At 35.3% G+C, this 18,214-nt stretch overlaps 2 protein-coding genes across 2 annotated transcripts; one reads left to right on the top strand and one right to left on the bottom strand.

The window, feature by feature from the left end:
• Positions 1-2,686: 2,686 nt before the first annotated feature.
• On the bottom strand, positions 2,687-5,649 carry LOC132056239 (probable folate-biopterin transporter 7). The gene is made up of 2 exons (XM_059448339.1): positions 5,099-5,649; positions 2,687-4,128 (listed from the first exon to the last, which is right to left on the bottom strand). The coding sequence occupies exons 1-2, from the start codon at positions 5,388-5,390 to the stop codon at positions 3,068-3,070; spliced, it is 1,353 nt and encodes a 450-aa protein (XP_059304322.1). The 5' UTR covers positions 5,391-5,649; the 3' UTR covers positions 2,687-3,067.
• A 6,793-nt stretch (positions 5,650-12,442) lies between these two features.
• LOC132056240 (uncharacterized) lies at positions 12,443-16,529 on the top strand. Its single transcript, XM_059448341.1, has 2 exons — positions 12,443-13,057; positions 15,386-16,529. Exons 1-2 carry the CDS (start codon positions 12,600-12,602, stop codon positions 16,029-16,031), a joined length of 1,104 nt encoding a protein of 367 aa, XP_059304324.1. The 5' UTR covers positions 12,443-12,599; the 3' UTR covers positions 16,032-16,529.
• Positions 16,530-18,214: the final 1,685 nt, after the last annotated feature.

The raw sequence follows: 18,214 nt of genomic DNA on the forward strand, positions 1-18,214 counted from the left end.
GTGACCAGCTGATCAGGTGGTAGTGCGTATATAACGCCGTCACCTTCCCCATACCCCATACATATATATAATACATAATATACGCGTATATAACTCCTGAGGGGTCACAGGTCTGTACATGTATATGTAAATGAAATGTAATGCATAAGTATGATAAACGCACATCCTGAATCTGTCGGAGTGACGTAAGGTCATTATACCTCCGAACATCATTATGAGATAGCATTTTCATCAATAAGTAACTCTAGGAATCATACTGAATTTGAAGAAAGACTTTTTGAAAACAACACTATAGAACATGAATCAACATGGAACATCCCTAGCTTCTAAGAATAGAATCATTATGGATTAACGTTACGTGTACGTTCTGTTCACAAGGATCATGCCAAAAGAAGGAAAGAGAACAACCTTAACATACCTTAAGTCGTCCAAGCAATCCAACAATGAGTTTATTACAACTAGCGCGCCAATCCTATAACAAAGGAATGTATACATAACTTAGATGGTGCTAGCATATCAAATGATAACTCGATTCTCACGAAGAAACGGGCAGCATTTCCCCTTATCCTTAGTCACAATAACATATGCATCAGCCAACAACAACCGCAACAAGTTTACATAAGTTCCTTAAACTTACTTCAACAAGTACTCCCAAGTTACACAATAAATAGCCCAAAATATACTTCATAAACGATTGTTTATACTCTCTTCCTTTTCATGTCTATGTAGTAGAATCATAGCAACACCACTAACATCTCATATGAGTCTCTTATACTTCCTTCAACAATCATACAAGGATATTCATCAACCAATTCTCAAATATACTAACATACAAGAATGATATACACTTCCCTTCTTCTCACCCATGAAGTATAAACTCAACAATATTTTAACAACATCAAACACTATCCAAATTCATGGAAATCACCCTAATAACACAGCAACCACATGAGCAAGATTAGTTCACAACTCAACTTATAGCCAATAAAAAGTTTAAGCTTTCCCTTCACAATTTCCTAATCTAACAAGTAGTAGAAAGGCTAAATAATTCCATAATCATGAACAAGGTAGTAGCTTACCACCAAGCCCAATAACCATCCAACACAGAAGTTTCTTCACCCTTAAATTCTTCCCAAGGTCGGCCTGACAACACTAGGATTCAATATAAAACCCTAAGCTTGGATCACTTGATTTACAGTTTTAATCTTTGATTCTTCTTGGAGATTGGTTAGATATGTTTAGGAGAGAGTTCTAGAGCTTTCATGGACTTAGGGTTATGTTGGAATGAAATAAAAATGAGTAGAAGTCGAGATATATAAAAAAAATTGGTTGCACCGCCATAAAAATACGATCCGTATCTACTGGCCGTATAAAATTATATACTGGCCGTATAATTTTATACAGACCGTATAATGGTCCGTATTTCTCAACCCATAATCTGCCTTCTCTGCTCAATTTAATATCCTTAAATACAGTCCATATCACAAAATACGGTCCATATTCCCTAAGATATAGTCCGTATGATTCAATCTTAAAACAGAACTTCGACGAAACGTATTCTCTTCGATTCACTTATTCTCCAATCCTTCCATAAATTACTAAACATGAACTTAAACCCTCATAACCATAAGATAGGCATGTCTAATCTCACTTATCCTTGAAGATAACTCCGGTGTCCAACACTAGGACCAACATATGACGAATCTCAACGTACAAAACTACGAGGTGTAACAAGTACTAGATCAAATTTCTATTCTACCAGTTGTTGATATTGCTGATCCTAGTTGCCCTCAACCTGAAGCTATCTTACAAAGAAGGATGGTCAAACGTGAGAATAAGGCTATAGCTCAAGTACTGGTCAAATGGCAAGAATTACCTGCAGACAGTGCTACTTGGGAATTTTTCAACAATCTTAAGACAAGGTTTCCTCAATTTGATCCTTGAGGTCAAGGATCTCTTGATGAGGGGAATACTGATCCATGAATCAGTATATAACAGTTGAAGTCACAAAGTTAGTTAACAGTTAGTTGAAGTTTAAAACTTAGTTAACTGTCTCAATTAGTTAGTTAGTCATGTCAGCATGTTGTTCGGAATTAGTTAGTTGGGTAATTCAGTCAAATGACTTGTAGACAGTTGTAATCAGTTGTTAGCTCGTTGATTCCTTTCCTATAAATACTTGTAATACATTCTATTAGGGACATCTATGAAAATACAATACAGTTACTACTCTACTCTATTTCTGTTCCATTTCCTTCCTTTCATTTCTATAGCTAATTTACTCGAAGTATCTCTGAAAAATTCCTGGATTAGCACAGAATTCCTCGAGTTCTATTGAGCTCCCGCAATTCTATTAACATCTGTCCATTTAGATAGTAAAAAAATCACTTAAGTTTTCTCCTCTCCCGAAACTTGAACCAAGTTTCACATGGCCAATGGCTTTATTAATTGCCTTAAATTTCAACAACTCCTAAGAAAATTTGACTTGTTAGTGCACCATCCCTGGCAACAAGGCAACAACTACTACGCTCTAAATACCGTACTTGAATCCGCTGCGTTCTTATACTGAATTATGTATTCTAAGACAAATAAAAGGCTCACTAGCCTTAGAAATAAATCCGTCATAAAAAATAATCTACAATTGATTACACGAAACTGCATCTGGCAGGAATTGTATAAACCGATCCCAAACACGAAACTGCATCTCGCAGGAATTGTATAAACCGATCCCAACTCTCAAAAAAGTGTACAGAATTTATTTGAACTGAAAACTAGATTAACAACGAGGCTAATCGTAGCTAAAACCACAAACAATTAAATTATTAAATAATGAACGCTAATACAAGACACACAACGCTAAACTTTGAATAGCACTAATCAAAAACCTAAACTATAAGGTATTCACGTATGTAAACTCTATATGTATTATAAAGTGAATTTCCTCCCAAATTTTCGAATGAGATCCTCCTGGAACGATAACTATAGTCGTAACAAGTTGGAGAAGGCCGAGGGGAAGGTAAGTTTGAACTACTGCTGAGCTGAATTGACTGCCACTCACTTTTACAGCTGATCAACCTTCTTTTGGTTTGGTTTTAGGCTTGACGGTACCGTCAGGTATGCACGATGACCAATAAAGCGGCAACAATGTACATACGGCCTGTATTAACAGGGCATGTTGTAGGCCCGAGAAGTCGTTCCCTGTCACCTGGACAAACGATGACAGCGCGACACCAAGATAACCACTTATAATAATAGCTAGAGCTAAGGCAGACATGATAAATGCCATTACAGATCCTTCACATCCCGGGGGGCAAAGCTGGGCCATAACAACAGAGAATGGTAAGATCTTAAAGAAGTAAAGAACCTCCAGTAATCCGGAGAAGAGCACCACATATAATGAGTCAGGAACACCGACCGTCCTGTATACCCCTTTCACGAATAAGAAATCCGAAAACATGAAAACAGCCATAGTAGCCTGAATTGCTGCGATTAGCTTCCTAGGAGACATTGATTTGAGGTTCTTATTGTAGATTATACCCCACAACAGCATTCCAGCCTGCCCAAACACTTTAGATATACCCAACACTGATGATTCAATACCTAAATGTTGTGTCTGGTAATAGAACATCGTCCCTGTAAGTGCTGGAATCATTGCATGAGAAGCTGCAAACCAGGTAATGGAATAATAGATCTCCGGTTTCTGCAATGCAACTAGAAGCTCTGAAAGTTGCTTTTTGATACCTCGATTCGATGGACTCTTGGGAAGGTCCAAGGAGCTCTCGTGAATAAAACTTGTAACCAGAAATTGAATACTTAAGAGAATGCCAAACATAAGGAACATCACTTGAGGGGAAAAACGATCAATGGCAATACCACCAGCAAGGTTACCAAGAACTCCACCAACAGAAGAGGCAATCCAAACAAATGACTGGAGCTGGCCTGACGAAGATTGTTGGCTATTTTTGGATGAAGATATAGGTGGTTTTCCTAACTCCGCAACCATGGCATCGTTGGCAACCTCAACTATCGAAGCACCCAAGTTTCCAAGCAGAAGATACAGAGTGATCGTAAAAAAGGAAATATTTGAAGGGGAGAGGAATATAGCAATCCATGACATTGCCTGCAAAAGAGCTGCACCAAGGTATTAGCAAGTAAGCCCAAATGCATATTGATTGGTGTGCCTACAGTTAACTATAGCATGACTTATTTCTAGAAAACTTATATTTTGGTCAACCTCCACAACACAATGCAAAGAACCAATAACAGAACTCTCCTATTCTTTTCCTTCTCCTCTTACCAGAGGATTACTGCATAGAATTCTTAATAACTAACTTACTTATTGATAAAACATATTATCAGTTCCCAACTTTTGCAACAGAACAAGGAATTTTGTACCTTCATATTCAGTAAACATCTAATTTCTGATGGATCATAGAAAATTCTAGAAAGTATATACAACCTATAGAGCAGATAACTTGGCAGAAATTCATATTTCCTAAGACGCAAAAAACTAAGAATCCTGGTAGAACATGAAAGTGTAACCGCGTATTAAAAAGGATCCTTTTTCTTTTCAAATCTTGTCCTAAGCCCCATCCAGTTTGTTCTTTTTTCTGCTCAGGAAAAAGGGAAGTAGGCAATTAACGATGGTGATATCTTCATCGTACTTACAAGATCAAGTTCCCAACTTTTGCAACAGAACAAGGATTTTTTCAATTTCAAATTCAGTCAACATCTAATTTCTGGTGTATCATAGAAAAGTCTAGAAAGTAAATACAACCTATAGAGCAGATAACATGGCAGAAATTCACACTTCCTAAAGATGCCAAAACTAAAAGTCCAGTTAGAACATGAAAGTGTGGCTATGTACCAAAAAGGATCTTCTTCAGTCTTTTCTTCTATTTTGCATTCACTGCTCGTCCTTAACCACATCCTATACAAGTTCATTTACATGATCAATTTGATCGTGAACAATGGAAACATCTCATTACACCAAAACACTCTGTACATGTCACAAGCAAGTAGTTATCACTAACAATAAACCAATAAATGAGAACAAAACAGTGCTAAGTAAAACAAGCAATATGAGAGAGTGTAGATGCACCTCCAATGGCAATGTAAGGAACACGGTGCTGTCCAAAAATGTAAAAAGAATCAGATATAATTCCATAAAAGGGCTTAGCCACCATAGGTAAATTAGCAGAACTCTGAAGGATCTGAAGTGTAGAAGGGTCCACTTTAAGCCCATCTTTAAGGAAAAAATTAACTGCCATCCATGGGAAACACCTAAATCCTTGCACCAAGAACCCTAACCCTAACAACAATTTCCTCATCACATCACTATCACCATCTCTTTTTCTTCTCCCTCTTTCTCTAATACTATCAGATGAAACCATAATTATTTATTCCTCTTAAAGAGATAACTTGATTTGATGGTATATATGTACTGTGAATCTGTGTAATTGTTAATACACTAAGGTATCAAGAACCTAAAAAGGTGCTACCTTTGAAAAAGATTCAATGGGTAAAAGCTTTAGCAGCAACAATGGGTATGATTTCAAGATTTGTATCCAAGACAGTGGCAGGAAAGTAAAAAGAGAATTTTTTGGGGAAGTGTGAATGGGTGGCAAGATTTGCCAAAGTTTCTAGATATAGAAACGTGGCGGTATGTTAAGGAAGATTCATATTTTATTGTCTTTCCTATTTTACTACTACGTGAAGTATCTTTTTTTCAATTTTTGTGGGGATATTTTATAAATAAAATACATAAAGTGAGTAAAAGGTAGTGTCAAGATCCCAATAATTCATTTGCGGATACAAAGTTGGGTAAAAAGTGACGGTGGTTGCGCCTTTAAGCATGTTACACCTCGGACCATACTTACATTAAGCATTTGCTTCTCATGGGGGCAACCTTAATTCGTTAACAAGTGACATGTAGTTGTCACGTGGACTGATGTATAAAGAATTTATATAGTATATTATTTCTAGGCAGAATACATAATTTATCCTCTGGAATTTGAGATCACATCTTTCTAATATATTTATTAAAGGGAAAATTTTAATAATGTACAATTCAGCATACAAAATTATATTTTTTTCAATCATATTTTTAAATTACACCCGCATAGTCACTTTTTCACGGTATACAACATTATATAACAATATACAACTTTATACTTTTACTGTAGAAAAGTGTATAATAATGTATAACACTAGTATACAATAATATACAAACTTATACAAAAGGTGTTTATACATATAAATAATGTATAAGAGGTGTTTATACACATTTCTACACCGTATAAAAGTGTACAATAGTGTATAAGAGGTGTTTATAAACACTTAACCGAAACCCTAGATATGATTCGCCGTCGTTGACCCGAACTCCGATCAACTGAAACGAAGCTTTTCATGATTAGGGTTTTGCTCTAAATCGAATTCCGATCGTCGTCAACTACGGTTGGCCCTACGCTGCCGCAATCGCAACCACCCCAGCCACTGCAAGGTACAGCGAATCCCCTCGCCTCTAAATCGAATTCCGTTCGCTTCTCCTCTCACCTGCAAAAATAACAGCTATAGCAAGTAAGAAAATAAACATGGGCTAATCCGAGTAAATATTGTAAGAAAAATAAACATGGGCTAATCCGAGTAAATATTTTCTTCAAATTGTCATACAATGTTATTTTCCCTTTATTAAATATAGCAATATAGATAACCTTCTACACACTCAATATTTTCAGAGTTTGTTTAAGCTACACCACTTTTATAAAATGGTAGACTCATGTTTAACTCAAAAGATGAGTGTGTAAAAGTGTAGGTTGTCAATGGTACGGTTCGGGTGGTTATTTTATAAAATTTATATCATACTAATTTTTTGGTTATTTTATTTGTATAACCAAAATTAGACTTTTCGAAACCGTCCCATCATCTCAATTTTTTTCCAGCATTGGTATGGTTCGGTTAATTTTTCGGTATTGTAAAAAGAAAATGTCATATAAAAGTCTCAAATAGAAGTTGGAGTCAATTCCCTGGATGACCATCCAAGTTTGGGGAATTGCCTCCAAATATCATTTTTGTTTCTTTTAGGACAACAAAGTCACTCAACTATCACTATTTTTCTCAAAATATACTCAACATCTCAAAAGCTCTCTTCTCTTCTAGTTGACATGCCATGTCATTAAAGCCTGATTTTTTAATAATAGACCTATTTAACTCATCAAACCCATTTAACTAAATTCATATTTTATACCTAATCAAATATGATCCAATTTTTTTTTTTTCAATTTAAAAAAGTTATGTGGCTTATTATGATTCGCCGCATGTATTATTTAATTTGAAAAATCAACCCACTCACTTTTTACAAATTCGCTGACCCATTTCTTAATTTTTAACCTAAATTTTAATTAGATTTTTTTTTTCTTTACATAAATAGTTACTTTGTTTCTTCTTCTTTCATTTCTAGTGCGATAGAAGATGTATATACTTATGTGTTTACCCAAATAGTAGTTAATACTTTGTTTCTTCTTCTTTTTTCTAAATCTATAGGCTACCGTAATTATAGTAAAAGATTTTTTTTTTTCAATGCAATAGAAGATGTAAGGAAAAACTGCCAAATTTTGTGTGTAATTTCAACAATCTTTTTAACAAATATCTATCAGATTAAACGGGTAAGAGGATTTTGAAAAAAATATGATATTTAAAAATATTTGAATTTAAATTTAACTTGAAAGATAATATATTTGAATTAAGATAAAAGAATCTTAATTTGAAAAAGTGGCTTAATAGAAAGTATGGTTTAATTCAATTGCTATTTTTTATCCGGGTCATATTTGATTGAGTATGAAATATGAATTTGGTTAAATGAGTTTGATGAGTTAAATAGGTATATTATTCAAACAATTGGCTTCAATGACATGGCATGCCAACTAGGAGAGAAGGAGACTTTTGAGGTGTTTAGTATATTTTGAAGAAAATAGTGATAGTTGAGTGACTCCGTTGTCCTAAAAGAAACAAAAGTGATATTTGGAGGCAATTCCCTAAACTTGGGTGATCATTTAGGGAATTAACTCGTAGAAGTTGTACACGGTACCATGCATACTTGTATAAGACTTTGGCAAAACTCTCTAGATATTTTATTGTTTAAAAAGTAAAGAATCAAAAAAACATAAATCATAATAAGAATAGAGATCCATCCCACTATTTTAGAGTAGTGTAAGATAATATTAAATAAAGACAAAAAATTTAGATCACACGAGCTGGAAGTAATCAATCAAGATGAGACAGAAGAACTAAGTCTAATAACACTCGGTATCCAATAAAAGAATTTAAATCACATGAAAGGAAAGATATCTAATACCTTAGCTTGTAGCTTGCTACTCAAGATCATTGGAATACCTTGTAACTTGGTGGCTACTACTCGAGGTGCTAGAATTAATTAGTTTCAATAGGGGTAACATAACAGGTTTCAGAGTTGAGACTTCAAAGATTAATTACTTGTTGCCGACTTGTAGTCATTTCCATCACCCCAGACACAAGACGAAAAATTTAATGTTTTATTAACTTTGAACTTAATATATAAAATATATTTTACACATATAAATATATTCGGTGCGGTTCGATATTTTTTTTTATAAAATAAAAAATTACCCATTTTTTTGGTACGGTCAGATTTTTTTTTTTTTTTTTTGGGCAACCACTAAGAATGCTTAGTGGATATTTTTTATATTAATAATAAATTAAAAGTAAACCTGAGTTCAAAACAATAAAGCAACAAAACAAAATGCAAGTGACCCGACAAGGCCTAGAAGCTTCAGTTGAAACCAACATTAGGAAAAAACCGTTGGTTTTATTGAAAATTCTAATAATTGGTTGGATTTGGCCGATTAAGTCGGTTTTTACAAAACCATTGACACTCTATGTGAAATCTCAAATTTTTGGTCCCAATCTTTAATTGAGTGCCATGTGTCAATATATTGTCTTTCCTTATATCTTTTCTTTTGTCAAAACAGAGGACAATATGTTATGTTTTCCTTATTATTATTGGAAGTTGAAGGAATCAAGGAACGCATGAATGATCCACTTGCCGCTGCTGACGTGACCATCTCCAAAAGATATGCCTCAATCTGTGGCAGATCAATTATAGGGCTTGATGAGCGCAGATGAGGAAGCGGGAGCAAGAAAACCAATAATCTCTTTCTTGTCCTTCTACTTAAGGTTAAGGGGCAAAGAGAAGCGCTTTTGCTACTGAGAAAGCGAACGGTCAGCGCGAAGGTTCAAGACTTAGCCGAGCGTTAGCGAAGCTAGATTCAGATAGTAAATGAAAAATCTGAAGATTAAGATAATATGTACAATAGCGATAAATCCTGAAAAATGGAATACTCCATGCGGTAGTCTTCCCATTCAGTGGATTTATCCTATTACTCATAAATTTATCATTTATTATCAAATAAATATTGAGTGACCATCTGAAAAATCAAAACTCTAAAAAAGACTTTATTTCTAGTAGTTGTTCTCTTCATTTTTTAAATCCGTGGAATGACAGAAAGTTTAGAATTGTATTTATATCATTTTTTTTACAAAGCAGTCCATATAATAGAAGTGAAAATATTCTTAACCATCAATCTTAACTGGAAAAAGGACCAAAAATTGACTAGAGGTATATGAATACCATTTAAAAAGATTATACTATTTTTGTCGTTTTTTTAATATATAAAAAGTGCAGATCTAATAAGTAAGATCCATGGACCATTCTAAACTCCAGCGAAGCAAAATGAAAGATTGAGAAAACATATATGAAATGTACATATTAAGGGAAAACGGAAAACGGCTCAAATATGTCATCGAACTAGTGGAAATGGCTCATTTATGTCACTCGTCAATAGTTTGGCTCATTTATGTCATCGAACTATCAGAAATGACTCATTTATGCCACTCATCAATAGATTGGCTCATTTATGCCATCGTCGTTTCCAAAATGACTTATCCGTGTCATTTTTCATTAATGACGGTTTTATAATACCAGATATGATACGTGACGTCCAATTAGAGGTCTACGTCGTTTAATTAAACCATCCCAATTTAAAATCCCAAATTAATAAAAAATCTGAGCCATACACCCGACCCACCCACAACCATAATCTAGTTGGAGGCCACGTGTCATATCAGGTATTATAAAACTGGCATCAATGAAAAATTGGCATTGATGAGTCATTTTGGTAACGATGATGGCATAAATGAGCCAAACTATTGATGAGTAGCATAAATGAGTCATTTCCGATAGTTCGATGGCATAAATGATCCAAACTATTGACGACTGGCATAAATGAGTCATTTCCGATAGTTCGATGGCATATTTGAGCCTTTTCCGTAGGGAAAATGGTGGCAAGGATATCCTCATGGACTGCAAAGAAACTATCACATGCTGGAAGGATTCAACTAGTACAAGTTGTTTTGTTTGGCATACAATCCTACTGTGCTCGACTCCTCTTAATACCAGCCAAAGTATTGAAGATAGTTGAAGCATACTACAGAAGTTACATATGGTCTGGAGAAAATGTTATTACAAGAAGATCTTTAGTTGCTTGGGAGAAGATGTGTACACCAAAAAGCATAAGAGGGCTGAATTTGATAAATCTCAAGATGTGGAATAAAGCTGCATCTACTAAGAACCATGGGGATTTGTCTCATAAACTGAATAAGTTGTGGATCCATGCTTATTACATCAAAAGGCAACCTCTAGATGCTATGGCCATTCCAAAACAGGCTGCTTGGATGGTGAGAAAGATTATTAAAGCTAGAAATGTGATCAATCAGAGTCAACTGGTGTTTAAAGCTGCTAACAGCATGGTCAGACAAATATATCTCCAACTTATCGAATTGAAGGCTAGAAATACCTGGAAATGCTTAATGTTCAGAAATGCCACTAGTGGTAAAGTAATATTCACTATGTGGCTGCACTTTCAGGACATGATGCATACTAGTGATAGATTGTACAAGTGGGGGATAACAGTTGATACAACATGTGTGCTATGCCAAATACAACCAGAGAGTAGGAACCACCTGTTTGCAGAGTGTAGACTTACTAAAAGAGTAAGGGATACACTAATGCTATCGATGCAGAGACAACCACACAAGACTACTTCATGGGATCAACACTTAAAGTGGACAATTTGCAATGCTAAGAGGAAGTCACAAGCTGCCTCAATGTTCAAAATGGTATATGTTGAAGTCAAACACGGAATTTGGATTGAGAGAAACATGCGTCTATTTGAGAAGAAGAGTAGGATATAGAAGATGTTGCAGACTTGTAGCTTGTACATGCAACATTAGAGCAAACTCTGGGAGCAATAGATTTCTGCAGGGACTGATATTTTGACTGGTTGTTGTTAGAGTAGCATTGAGTTTTATGTGATGTAAAGGGACTTCTGGGCAAATGAAAATCTCCCTGGGAGGAGTGCTTTTGGCCTAGAAGGATTTCCCTAGCTAGAATTTTGTGTTTTTGAGCTTAACATGTATTGAGTCTGATTGAGAGACTCCTTGTGAGACCCCAGAAGTGAGTTTTTTCTGATGTGGCTTTGCAATTTCTACACTTGGTGATTAATATAATCATGTAGTTACCAAAAGAAAACTATACAATTCATGATTATCCTCCACAAAATAAGTTTTCTTATAACTTTGCAAGGAAACAAATAGATGAAGGGTCAAATCGTAAAAGGTAAAAGGATAAGGTGTGCAAATCAAAAAAATTATTCATCCATCAGCTAGGGGGTGTAAATGCGAATAACTCGATATTTTGCTAATTCAACTTTTTACTTTAAAAGTTTCACTTTTAAAATAGTATAGACTTGCATTATCTTATTTTGGCAACGTCAAAGAGGTTTTATATCCAATTAAATTTTTTTTATTGCATATTATTTTATAAATCTAAAATATTAAAAGGAATTTAGTGAAATTTATTCACAGTTAAAGTTTTATACATTATTAACATTAACAATATACTTACACAATCATATCATAGAAAAATTGCACCTATCTCAACAAATAAACAACAACAACATACCAAGTGTAATGTGAATAGGATCTTTTGCTCTCTTATAATTTGAATAGAAGAAAATGGCTTTTCAAATCTCTTACGTGTAAAAAGTGAAGATATCTTGTAAAAAGGTCATAAAACTAAATAAAGTTTGTAAATGACCAAAAATCCAATTCTCCCTAATATAATCCCACAAGTGAAATCTGGGGAGGATGGGATGTAAGCGCACCTTACAACTATTTTTGTGGGGTAGAGAAGTGGTTTCCGACAACAAAATAGCAAGATAAACAACACAACCTACCTCAATAAATAAACATTTATTATTTAATAATATGAAAATAAATAATAAATAATCTGTTATAAATAAATTAAATTATCGTTTAAACTCATTTTACACTCTAATTCTAAAAGAAGCAGAACCATCGAACCGTTACGCACTTATTTTTAGCAACAATTAATTGTAGTGTATCCTCTTCCGAGCTTCGTGCTACTATTAATCAGCGCCATTGATGAACAAATTCAGGTATGCCCAAGAAAAATAGGATTTGATCTGAGTGATAATTTATGCAAAAAAATGGAAGAAGCAAAAGTGTTAGCTCAACAACAACAACTAATGATGCAACAACAACAACATCATCAACAACAACAACAACACCAACAACATCAGCAACAACTACTCCTCTTACAACAGATCCAACGTCAGAAACAGCAACAACAACAAGATGCTATGGCTCGATTCCCTTCTAACATCGATGTTCATCTCCGTCCTCAACAGCTCCTTCACCGTCAATCCCAAAACCAAAACCAAAACCCTAACCCTAACCCTAGTTCGAGCAATAATCCTTCGAGTCAGATCCCCAATCAACAGAACTCGGGTATCAACCAGGGTCCGACACAGCAACAGCAGAAGCTGACCCGGGTAGCCCCGGAATCGAATCGGGTCGAGCTCCAAATGGCTTACCAGGATGCGTGGCGGGTTTGTCATCCTGATTTTAAGCGTCCTTTCACTTCAATTGAAGATGCTTGCGAAAGGTGCTTTCTTGCGATTAATTTTCATAAAATTAGGTTTACAACCCTTTTATGCTTTTCAGTTTTCTTGTGCTTGTTAATCAAAACGTCTATTTGCTGTGATTTTAGCTGATTCATGAAAAATTAAAGGCCTCCAGTCCATCCTCGTGTTTATAAATGTTGAGAAAAATTAAACAACAACAACAACATACTAGTATAATCCCACAAGTGGAGTCTGGAAGGGTAGGATGTATGCAGACCTTAGCCCTACCTTTGTGGGGTAGAGAAGTTGTTTCCGACAGACAAATGTTGAGAAAAAATGTCATAGGGAATATGACCAGACAAAGATGTGAGTAGGTATTTTCATCTTCTGGTCACATGCACTTGTGACATTTGAATATGCAATTAGGGATAGGTTCTACAACCACAGTGCATGAAAATGGAGGTAGTGCTTCCCACTTTGCTATGAACAAGTTTCCAATTGCGGAGCAGGAATGCTTTTGTCAAGTCTAGGAATATATTGCAGTTACATTGTAAAGATTTTGTAGCATACTTATATATTTGTTAACGGTTAGATCTTGTCATATTGTAGTAGATGTGATTTTTAGGTCGTGTCTATTATTACTAGGTGACATTATTGGGTAACTCTGACTAGTTCAGGAATAGGTTTTTTCTTTGTTGGGCTTCCTGTAACTATGTTTCACTTAGCACAGTCTTTGTGCTGAGGTATACTCTTTTGATGATATAAAATGTGTCAAATTACAGTCATCGAGCAGTGCATGCTGAACCCTTAAAAATACTCCTAAATGTTCACTATGCAGCAGACGAATACCAATTTATTTGATGACCGTATGATATACAACATCTTTTTACCTATTTAAAGTAGTTTCAAACTTTAATAGGCGTCAGAGGGTGTATTTAGCATGCTCTCGTGTACTGCTTTTTTCTTTTTTCGTGATCTGTTCAGATGAAATATAAATAGGTCTTGTTTTTCTTATTCTAGTCAAACCATGGAACACACGAGTTCTTGTCACTTCTTAAAAGTATGTAAATTGCTTGAAACCTGCATTTAACTTTGAACATCCTCAGCTTTTTCCTATTCTTACTTGATCTAATTGCAATAGAAAAGCAGAGCTCCTACTCTTCTTTTAATTATTCTATCCCTGCATTCTCTACCTTCTCATTTTCTATCCTCTCCTTTTAGGGGAGATGGCACATAGGGAACTGTTAAAAAGGACTCTTTTATTTGACGGAAAGATGGTCCCCCAGAGCTTAGTTCAAGTGGCAGGGTTGAGGGACTTGTGACTCAGGTCACAAATTTGATCCCTACGCTATGTGAACTAAGCCTGGTATCTAAGTGGAGAAGGGAGGGGGTGGTTTCTCTTGGCACGGTCTTTGTGCTAAGGACTATAAAATATGTGTTACCTTCTTCAGCAAAAGGGGGGAGGGGGTGGGCCCATATCTCCGAGCTTTAAAGGCTGCAGTTGGTCCTAAGGGTTGTCCCAAACTTATTTCTTGGTGATAAGAAAAAAGATTTGACAGAAAGATGTCTGAAGTTTTTTAATGTGAATTTTTAGTTTTTCATCGTTGTTGTTTTGTTCCTTTTTAATTGTAAATTTACCATAGAGTGGTTTTTCCTAATGCTTGTCATCCACAGCTTTAGCTGCCAATGACTACTCAAACACAGCAATGACTCAACGATTGCTATTCAATCAAAAAACACCAACTCCATCTTTTTTAGTAAAAAGTCTAGTATTTTTTTTTTTAAGGTCACAATATATTACGAATTATCAGCACACAGGTTGTACTGGATCCATATTTACGAATTGCAACAACAAAAGTGTGGCCTTTGTTCTTCTTACAAGGCTTCTAAGAATTCTAATAGAGTTTCAGCTTCCTCCGTAGTTTTCTTTACACTAAATATGAAATAACAATACACAATTAGAAAGTCTAGTGTTTCTAGCTCAGATGTACACTTCTGAGGAGCGGTATCATGAAAAAGGAACTCTAAACTTTGATGAGAGATGGTTGTGTCTTATATAAAAAGAACAACTGCATATAGTTTCATTTTCTTGGCTCCAGTTCATAGAAGTAGACAGGGCATGAGTGTCTATCTCTCTATTGCGAGGTTTATTGATTGCTAAAAGCTACTCCTGACCAAGTAATCTTTAGACTAAGACCCTGTGTATATAATGTTGATGGTTATACCAACTAGTAAGATCGTAGCTGTTTTTTCTTTTTATTTTACTGGCATTAGTATGTGGATTACCTATCAAAAAAGTTAATAAAAAGCATCTCACCTATGGTATAATTGACTTCAGACTTTTTCCTTGTGTCATGGATTTTTTTTAGGCTTCTGCCTTACCATGTGGTGGCAGACTATGAAGCGGAGGAGGATGATAAGATCCTTGATTCAGACACTAGTGGCCAAATGCTTTCTCGTTCACAGCAGTGGGATCATAACATTGCTGCCAAAGTTGCAGAGTTTACTGCAACATTTGAGAAACAAGTGCTTGCTTTTAATATAATTTCCCGCAAGAGAGATGTTGGCGAATTCCGGACAGAGGAGAAGCTCATGTTAGAGCAGTTAATTTTGCAAGAAGAGAGGAGAGGTCTGCTTGAATTGAGGACAGAGATGGAGTCAAGGCAAAAGATGGGTCGAGAGACTCATGATCCTAATTTGCAAATGGCAGCTCTTGTTCAAGCGGAACAAGCTCGGGCTGAATCACAAGCTCGTGCTGAGATGATGAACCGAGCACCAATACGAGCTAGTGCACTTGGGCCTAGGGGGAGCAATATTCAAATGGGTAATGATGTCGGTGAGCACGGACAGGAAGTTAGCCCTGATGAGATGATCAACGGTTGGGGCAACAACGGACATAAAGACGAAAAGGAACCATCTGAGGACTTCTTGAATGATGAAGAAACTGATAATGGAGATATAGGTACTCAGAGTGAGTGGCGTGGAGGTGGGGAGTTGGATCTGAACACAAGATGAATCATAGACCCATCCGTGTTTGGCATTTTCTATGTGAAAAGTGAATACTTGTGTCAAAGTTTAGCCCACCATATACTTTTGGTGCATTCTGTAACTGATTCTACACTTGAAATTGGGAGAAGCTCACTTATCAAGATTAGGATGACTGAAGATAGTTTTATTGTGTAGACTGGAAATGAGTTATGTCCATCTTTCTGTGATCTACAGGAAATAATTTTACCGCCCCTGATATCCAGATACACCAAAGCTGCATTTTTGGTGAAAAATGGTATGCCAATGCAACCCTCTTTTCTGGCTAAACCAGTCACAAAGACTTGTGTTCTATTGTAAAGATTTGGCATATCAGATGAAGAATCCCCAGTGCTTCCCCCCTTTCCTGACAACCATTACTTTGTCAATAACGTAATTAACCAGTTTGACATCCCTGTTGCAAAGAACGATTTGGGTATTCTTTTTCTTAGAAGTGAAGTGAGCGAAATGCATCCTTGTTGAAGTGTAGGTAGTGTGGTGTTTGTTTTTTCTTTTTATCTTTCTTTCTTTCTTCTGCTAAAAGAGAAATGCATGGACATGGAACCAGTGAACGCCCTTACAGCTGCACAGACCAAAACTCTCTTTGCGGATTCTTCTGTATAACTACCAAAACTGCTGTATGAAAACACGGTTACCACTCCAGAGGAAGCATAGGCTTAAAAGTTCAATGAGTATGAGCAGTAAATAACATTCCTCTTGACTCTTGACTCTTGACAACAGCTTCACGGGTTGCAGTAGTGGCCAAACTCTCACTGGCGCAAGATGCCATATGCCTTTCTGCCAGAGGCGGCTGCTTTGGCTAATCTCGTTAGTAGCTATTTGCAGATTCTATCTACTCTATCGTTCACTTGATCGTGAAGTGAATTATCATCATAGTACATATCTTTGATTGAGTGTGTAGTTGAGCACTTTAAGTTTTAAGTACATTGGAAAAGTAAGAGAGGAGGATGATTAGCGTTGTTCGACTGGCATTCAAGTTCGTTGTCCTATTCTGGATTCTGCACAGCGTAAATCTTCGGATCTCGGCGAAGCAACTGTCCTTCACTATCATAGTCTTACCAATAAAAGTTACGGAGTACTGCAGTGTACATAATATGCAAGCAAACTAATTTTAACATTCCTTGTATGCGCTTCGTTTTCCAAAGCCACCGAATTAGGAGTCAATTCCTCGAATGGTCACTCAATTAGATTACCTAGTAAAGTTTTGTGTTTTTTTTTTTTTTTTTAATTTTTTTTTTATTGGTTAGAATATCCCTTATTTTAACATAAAACACTAACAACCTTTTAATGATACAAAATAGTACAATTAGTATGTGGTATTAAAAGTAACGAAACACACAAAAATGGTGACTGATAACTTTAGAAATGAAAAAAAAAAAATCATTTTATCACTGCTAAAAAAAAGAATATGAAATAGTCGATATGTACTCTATTTGCTTGGGAACTTAGTAGCTCAACAATAAAATGATGTTTTGTATTTGTTTATTTATGAATAATCTTTGTTTTGATAAAAGAGTTTAAATTAGTTGTTAGTTTCTTCTACGGCATAAATTATTGACGGGAAATTCATAATTAATAAGGAAGACGATGAATTACTTCAAACATAAAAAACTAGGTCCTAATAGGAAAAAAAATCATATGTAAAGATTAATCATAAAGTATTGTCATAAAGCCAAAAACATAGATGCATATTGAAGGACATTATCATAATAATATAAATTATTCGACATTACTTAAAAAAGAGGAGATTCTATATCATCATTGTGCATTAAATCTTTTTAGAGTTTTCAAATATTATTTTTGTCAATCTTTAAATATTATTTGGGTGAAAATTATTTCCCCCTTCCAAGCATGTTAAAAAAATTAAATATCTCTACTAATTTCAAACAATAGTTGTTCCTCCCCTTTATCTCAATTATAAGTTCCTTTATCTCAATTATAAGTTTAAGTACTTATTTTACCTCTACGTCACCACCCTTCGTTTCTTTTTACTTTTAAACATTATTATTTGTTTCTTTTTTTAATCTATATTATGAATTTACCTGTAGGACGAATACAATTTAATTTACGAAGTAAGAAAGTGAAAAATAGTTGGAGGTCTATTATTGTTCAGTGTTAAGCAATAAGGGATATTTTAACTCAACACGCAAACT

The sequence above is a fragment of the Lycium ferocissimum genome, chromosome 5 (genome assembly GCF_029784015.1).
Source record: "Lycium ferocissimum isolate CSIRO_LF1 chromosome 5, AGI_CSIRO_Lferr_CH_V1, whole genome shotgun sequence".
Classification (NCBI taxonomy): Eukaryota; Viridiplantae; Streptophyta; class Magnoliopsida; order Solanales; family Solanaceae; genus Lycium; species Lycium ferocissimum.

Excerpts from the sequence above, each read along its gene's own strand:
- LOC132056240 (XM_059448341.1), top strand. The coding sequence starts at position 12,600 with ATGGAAGAAGCAAAAGTGTTAGCTCAACAACAACAACTAATGATGCAA. Across the intron at positions 13,058-15,385 it reads ATTGAAGATGCTTGCGAAAG|GCTTCTGCCTTACCATGTGG; the intron begins GTGCTTTCTTGC and ends GATTTTTTTTAG.
- LOC132056239 (XM_059448339.1), bottom strand. The coding sequence starts at position 5,390 with ATGGTTTCATCTGATAGTATTAGAGAAAGAGGGAGAAGAAAAAGAGAT. Across the intron at positions 4,129-5,098 it reads TCCTTACATTGCCATTGGAG|CTCTTTTGCAGGCAATGTCA; the intron begins GTGCATCTACAC and ends ACCTTGGTGCAG.